At 39.3% G+C, this 7500-nt stretch overlaps 1 protein-coding gene across 10 annotated transcripts in view; it reads left to right on the top strand.

Annotated features, from left to right (window-relative positions):
• The window catches only part of LOC144959152 (tensin-3-like), a 400273-nt gene that overhangs the window by 114687 nt on the left and 278086 nt on the right, over positions 1 to 7500 (top strand). For 7 of the 10 annotated variants that reach the window (XM_078891652.1, XM_078891657.1, XM_078891653.1 and 4 more), the window contains exon 2: positions 1 to 1732. This exon is cut by the window's left edge. The exons of the other annotated variants lie outside the window; for them this stretch is intronic. In XM_078891652.1, coding sequence (XP_078747778.1) covers positions 275 to 1732 — 1458 coding nt within the window. In that variant the 5' untranslated portion in view covers positions 1 to 274. The remainder of the gene's footprint in view (positions 1733 to 7500) is intronic. 10 annotated transcript variants of the gene reach the window in all.

Here is a 7500-nt window from a genome sequence, read left to right as displayed (position 1 = left end):
AAGAGAGGAACAAACTTACAATACCTGAAGGATTGAGTTGTCACGTGACTGGTGACATCATGGACCAACCAGGTTGTAAATTGTCACATCCGAGTTTCTTCAACCAGATGCCAAAACGAATCTGTTAAGAAACAACAACGGTCCGCTTTCGTCAATCTTGCATCATGTTGTGACCTTAGCCTTTCCCCTTGACCCCCGACCCCACCCCGTCACAGACCAGTGACCTGTGACCTCCAAGTCAGGTCAGGCGGATCGCCTCGCTGGCTGGTTTGCCATGCTCAAGTTCGTGAGCACCAAGCCACCTCGAGGTCGATCACACAGCGGCAGTCTCAGCCCAGATAGAGAGGCCACCAGCTCTCCAAGGTCACATCAACTCCCTCCTCGAACTCCGAGATCCCAACATCACCACCACCACCAACAACACCACCACCACCAACATCATCACCAACAACAACATCATCATTTGCCTTCGTCTAGTCACTCGCACCAATTCCAAGAACGGAAATTCCCGTTAGATACCACGTCATCGTCTGAAACTTTATCATCATCATTATCGTCAACGGTATTATCAACTTCTACTTCTACCACAGAAGCCCGATCTGACACAGAGAACAAAAGAAACCAGCGCCCGCCTCTAGCGCCTCTTTACATTCCTCCAAGGTCGCCTATCCAGCATCCGTACAATCTACAGTCCCAACAAAAGCAACAAATCCACAAACCCCAGATTTCCCAGAGAGGAACCACCAAAACCCTCTTTAACCCCAGTTATTCCTCAGACACTTACAAAACAACCTTTCCACAGACTCAGCCATCCCCAAACGAGAATAAATTCCCTTTAGAAGTTCTGGGACTGTATTCAACTTCCGGTGGTAATGTAGCACCTGTGTACACAACAACCACCACATTCGCCTCTTCGCACATCAATAGCTACACAACTACAACTTCATCCGTGCCGGATGCTGTGACAACACATCCATCATACCAACAGTATCAACAGTATCAAACTTTGAGGCAAGACCGGTTGCGCGGGCGCCAGTTTCTACAGCAGCAGCAGCGTCAACAACAACAACAGCAGCAGCAGCAACAACAACGTTTTCAACATCAACAATATCAAAGCAGACCATCTATTCTTCACCGCCACCACCACCACCAAAGCCATCAACAACAACCAACTCATTCATACCCTTCATCTATCGCACCGGTCAGTGGGAACTACCACCAAGCACCAACCTATACCATCGCATCAACACAACAACATCAACAGCACCAACAGCCACAAAAACAACAGCTGCACCAAAAGCAGCAGCATCTTCAACAGCACCAACCCCTATCCATCGATGTCCACCACCTCCAACATCCCCACTCCCACCAAGACCTTGAATATCAAACTCTATCATCTCCCACTAGAAAAGCAGTCCGATTTTCACCGACGAGGGAAGCCATTCTCTTCCCTAAAGATAGTTCCAAATCCATTCTAGAATCTTCCAAGAAAGCCTCAAGGACATTCGAATACAACCACAAATCCAGAGACAAAGACGACGGAGACTCCGAGAGTCTTCAGAAGAAAGTCCCAACATCTAAACCCCACAAATTTCAAGACGGTGCAATTCAAAACCAAAGATTCCAAGACCGTGCTATCCAGAGTCAGAAATTTCAAGACAGTGCAATCCCAAGCCAGAAATTCGCAGACGGTGCCATAGCAATGCCGACCAGAGACATTTCCGAGATTAAAGTAGGTCAATAATTTATTCCACTGCATGTCCAAATTAATGAAAGTCCTTTATTTCTTTAACAAAAGGTGTTTTCACTAACATACTGTCGGCTTATTGGGAATACAATTTCAAAACTTTCAGTGCTCTCAACATGCATGCGAAGTGAAGATATGATTTGGCTTTGGCGTCAATTCAGCCAATTATTTAGTTATTTATCGGTTTGGTTTTACTTCAAAAAAAATCCACAGCTACTATTCAAACTATTGCTTTTTAATTCTTTTCTAGTCTTAATCTGGAATCCAATAGGTTCAAATGAATATTTTAACTAAGGACATCTTTCATTATTGGAACGAACAAATATGTCAAACATTATAAATTCCCCCTTCACTTATCCCTCTTTTTCTCACCTACAGCAAAATCGTCACATTTGTCTTACGACGCAATATACATTTTTCTTATTCAGATTTATTTTGTACATCACAAACTTTGAAGAATGATCTTTGTTTAAAAAATAAGAACATAAAGTTGTTTTGTAGAGAGATTGTTTGAGTTTTAAAAATCTATTTTTCTGCTGGGTGGGCTTGTCATTTTGGGAAAATACTGAAAATCATCGGTAAGGAGACTTAAAGTAGATTTTATGCCAAAGCCAGGGCTATAAATAATATGTCGCTTCTTTAAGCTGCCTTACGCTGAAATATGTACGATGTATCACCGAGCCAAAGGGAAACAAATGCAATAGCAGGAAAAAAACAATGACTCAATGCTGTCATCTATTTTAGATCCGTTGATGCAATTAACATTAACGTCATCCTTTTCGGACGTTATTAATGACAACACACAACACAGAGACAAGGAGCGGGGAATCGGTGGCGCCATGCCCCACTTGATGCCAAAGATGATACGCCACTGTTGTTCTATTGGAAGCGACAGCCTTCCGCGTTTATCAGCTTGCGGGGAAAATCTGTGATATTGACATAATATAGGTTGGTGGGAGGAGGAGGAGTAATATGATATATAATAAAAATATCTTGTTTGGATTTGGGCAGGAATTGGAGGAAAACGGAGGGTATTCCGAGAGGGAAATGATTTTTGGAAAGTATTAAGAAAACGGAGTGAGATCGTAGTAGTAGTAGTAGTAGTAGTAGTAGTAGTAGTAGTAGTAGTAGTAGTAGTAGTAGTAGTAGTAGTAGTAGTAGTAATAGTAGTAGTAGTAGTAGTAGTAGTAGTAGTTAGTAGTAGAGTAGTAGTAGTAGTATAGTAGTAGTGTAGTAGTAGGTAGTAGTAGTAGTTAGTAGTAGTATATGTAGTAGTAGTAGGTAGTAGTAAATAGTAGTAGTAGTAGTAGTAGTAGTAGTAGTAGTAGTAGTAGTAGTATGTAGTAGTAGTAGTAGTAGTAGTAGTAGGTAGTAGTAGTAGTAGTAGTAGTAGTAGTAGTAGTAGTAGTAGTAGTGTAGTAGTAGTAGTAGTAGTAGTAGTAGTAGTAGTAGTAGTAGTAGTAGTAGTAGTAGTAGTAGTAGTAGTAGTAGTAGTAGTAGTAGTAGAGGTAGTGTAGTAGTAGTAGTAGTAGTAGTAGTAGTAGTAGTAGTAGTAGTAGTAGTAGTAGTAGTAGTAGTAGTAGTAGTAGTTGTGATTCGACTTTGTGCCAACACGGCGGTCTCAAACCGGGGACTTACCGATCAAAAGCCGGGTGTCAAACCTCTGGACCACAAAGCCACACACTTAAGTGACGTTCAATCATTATGCCAGGATTTTTATTTAGGGCCACCATTCTGTGCTGGTAATTTTACTGCTGCTACTGCTGGTGGTGTACAGATGGGATACCTGCACTCATATATAAATGTCTTGGAAAATCTGTGGTAAACATTGAACACATCTACCATGAGGATAGACAGATGGGTTAAGGATAGACAGATGGGTTTATGATAGACAGATGGGTTAAGGATAGACAGATGGGTTAAGGATAGACAGATGGGTTAAGGATAGACAGATGGGTTAAGGATAGACAGATGGGTTAAGGATAGACAGATGGGTTAAGGATAGACAGATGGGTTACGGATAGACAGATGGGTTAAGGATAGACAGATGGGCTAACACTGACAGATATAGGTTGAAGGTATACAGAAGTTGTAATGGAAATGATAAACAGATAGTTGAAGATAGACAGAAAGGATGAATGAATTTACATAATAGTATAAAATGGGTTTGTAAATCTGTAGAAGATATTGTACATTCACAGATGGCATAGACTTGGACAGGTTGGTTGAAGATAGACAGATGGGTTGAAGATAGATAGATGGGTTGAAGATAGATAGATGGGTGGAAGATAGATAGATGAGTTGAAGATAGATAGATGGTTGAAGATAGATAGATGAGTTGAAGATAGACATATGGGGGGAAGATAGATAGATGAGTTGAAGATAGATAGATGAGTTGAAGATAGACAGATGGGTTGAAGATAGACAGATGGGTTGAAGATAGACAGATGGGTTGAAGATAGATAGATGGGTGGAAGATAGACATATGGGGGGAAGATAGATAGATGATTTGAAGATAGATAGATGAGTTGAAGATAGACATATGGGGGGAAGATAGATAGATGAGTTGAAGATAGATAGATGGGTGGAAGATAGACAAATGGGTTGAAGATAGACATATGGGGGGAAGATAGATAGATGGGTGGAAGATAGATAGATGGTTGAAGATAGATAGATGGGTGGAAGATAGACATATGGGGGGAAGATAGATTGATGGGTGGAAGATAGATAGATGGGTGGAAGATAGACATATGGCGGGAAGATAGATAGATGGGTGGAAGATAGATAGATGGTTGAAGATAGATAGATGGTTGAAGATAGATAGATGGGTGGAAGAGAGACATATGGGTTGAAGATAGATAGATGGGTGGAAGATAGACATATGGGGGGAAGATAGATAGATGGGTGGAAGATAGATAGATGGTTGAAGATAGATAGATGGGTGGAAGATAGACATATGGGTTGAAGATAGATAGATGGGTGGAAGATAGACATATGGGGGGAAGATAGATAGATGAGTTGAAGATAGATAGATGGTTTGAAGATAGATAGATGGTTTGAAGATAGACAGGTTGTTTGAAGATAGACAGATGGTTTGAAGATAGATGAGTTGAAGATAGGCAGATGGTTTGAAGATAGACAAATGGGTTGGAAATAGGCAGATGGGTTGAAGATAGACATATGGGGGGAAGATAGACAAATGGGTTGGAGATAGGCAGATGGTTTGAAGATAGACAAATGGGTTGGAGATAGGCAGATGGTTTGAAGATAGACAAATGGCTTGGAGATAGGCAGATGGGTTGAAGATAGACAAATGGGTTGGAGATAGGCAGATGGTTTGAAGATAGATAAATGGGTTGGAGATAGGCAGATGGGTTGAAGATAGACAAATGGGTTGGAGATAGGCAGATGGTTTGAAGATAGACAAATGGGTTGGAGATAAGCAGATGGGTTGAAGATAGACAAATGGGTTGGAGATAGGCAGATGGGTGGAAGATAGACATATGGGGGGAAGATAGACAAATGGGTTGGAGATAGGCAGATGGTTTGAAGATAGACAAATGGGTTGGAGATAAGCAGATGGGTTGAAGATAGACAAATGGGTTGGAGATAGGCAGATGGGTGGAAGATAGACATATGGGGGGAAGATAGACAAATGGGTTGGAGATAGGCAGATGGTTTGAAGATAGACAAATGGGTTGGAGATAGACAGATGGTTTGAAGATAGACAGATGGTTTGAAGATAGACAGGTTGTTTGAAGATAGACATATGGGTTGGAGAAGGACATAGTGGTTGAAGATAGATAGAAGGGTTTAAGATAAACATAATGGTTGAAGATAGATAGAAAGGTTTAAGATAAACATAATGGTTGAAGATAGAAAGAAGGGTTTAAGATAAACATAATGGTTGAAGATAGAAAGAAGGGTTTAAGATAAACATAATGGTTGAAGATAGATAGAAGGGTTTAAGATAAACATAATGGTTGAAGATAGATAGAAGGGTTTAAGATAAACATAATGGTTGAAGATAGATAGAAAGAAGGGTTTAAGATAAACATAATGGTTGAAGATAGATAGAAAGAAGGGTTTAAGATAAACATAATGGTTGAAGATAGATAGAAGGGTTTAAGATAAACATAATGGTTGAAGATAGATAGAAGGGTTTAAGATAAACATAATGGTTGAAGATAGATAGAAAGAAGGGTTTAAGATAAACATAATGGTTGAAGATAGATAGAAAGGTTTAAGATAAACATAATGGTTGAAGATAGATAGAAAGAAGGGTTTAAGATAAACATAATGGTTGAAGATAGATAGAAAGAAGGGTTTAAGATAAACATAATGGTTGAAGATAGATAGAAAGGTTTAAGATAAACATAATGGTTGAAGATAGATAGAAAGAAGGGTTTAAGATAAACATAATGGTTGAAGATAGATAGAAAGAAGGGTTTAAGATAAACATAATGGTTGAAGATAGATAGAAAGGTTTAAGATAAACATAATGCTTGAAGATAGATAGAAAGATTTAAGATAAACATAATGGTTGAAGATAGATAGAAAGGTTTAAGATAGACATAATGGTTGAAGATAGATAGAAAGATTTAAGATAAACATAATGGTTGAAGATAGATAGAAAGGTTTAAGATAAACATAATGGTTGAAGATAGATAGAAAGATTTAAGATAAACATAATGGTTGAAAATAGATAGAAAGATTTAAGATAAACATAATGGTTGAAGATAGATAGAAAGATACAAGATAAACATAATGGTTGAAGATAGATAGAAGGGATGAATTAACTAAGACTTTTAAAAGGTCTCAGAGATAGATGTAATGGGGAACGGGGGGGGGGGGGGGCATCTGGATAGATTGGTTGATGAAGATAGACAGAAGGAATGAATGTATCTAAATAAAGGTGTCTCATAAAGGCTGTAGAAACCAGAGATTTAATGGAGATGGATGGATTAAAGATGAATAGACGTGGTGAAGATTGAGATGAAGATTGACAGAAGGAAGGAGTCGTTGTCCTTCAGAGCTATTACGACATCACAGCCGGAATTTATCGTAGTTTCTGTATTGTTAAATGGACAATAGCACTGTTGCTTGTTATCCTTTGGGAAGGACGGTAGTCTATCGGAAATAGATGAGTGTACTAACCATAGATGATAATGGTACTAACGAATATTTTGTAGAATCTGTTTAGGCAGCAGTAGATAGAAAACAGCTGTAATGCAGATAGGCGGACAGGTTGAAGATAGGCAGATGGGTAGAAGATAGATAGATAGTATGAACGAATGTATGAACGAATGTATGAACGAGTGACAGTTATTTTGGAGTTGTTTGACTAAGGCTGGAACTGGAATGAGATGGCAGATGGGTTGATGTGGCTCCAGGTGTTTGGTCAGGGATGAATGAGGCGGTTGGGGGGGGGGGGGGGGAGGGGTATGAGGGGGGGGGTAGTGGAATGAGGGGGGGTGGAGGTGGATAGGGTGTCTGGTTGGTGGTTGCTTGATGTACTACCTGTAGTCCTAATTTAGGTCAGAGTTGGCAGATTGGCATTTTAATACCAAATTCGGAACGAATTATCTAGACTATTCATTTATTTAATTCTTATTTTTAAAAAATACTATTTATAAAGTTGAATTGTCAAAAGGTTGGCATTTTTGGTTGCCGATTTTGGCATTTTCAAAAACATACATATTGGTAAATTTCTAATTATTTACATGAATCCGTTATGCCTTTTGGTAGTTTTT

This window comes from Berghia stephanieae, chromosome 13 (genome assembly GCF_034508935.2).
Source record: "Berghia stephanieae isolate SIO BIC M18660-M18661 chromosome 13, UCSD_Bste_1.3, whole genome shotgun sequence".
NCBI classification, from domain to species: Eukaryota; Metazoa; Mollusca; class Gastropoda; order Nudibranchia; family Aeolidiidae; genus Berghia; species Berghia stephanieae.
This window is presented reverse-complemented; position numbering and strand designations above follow the sequence as displayed.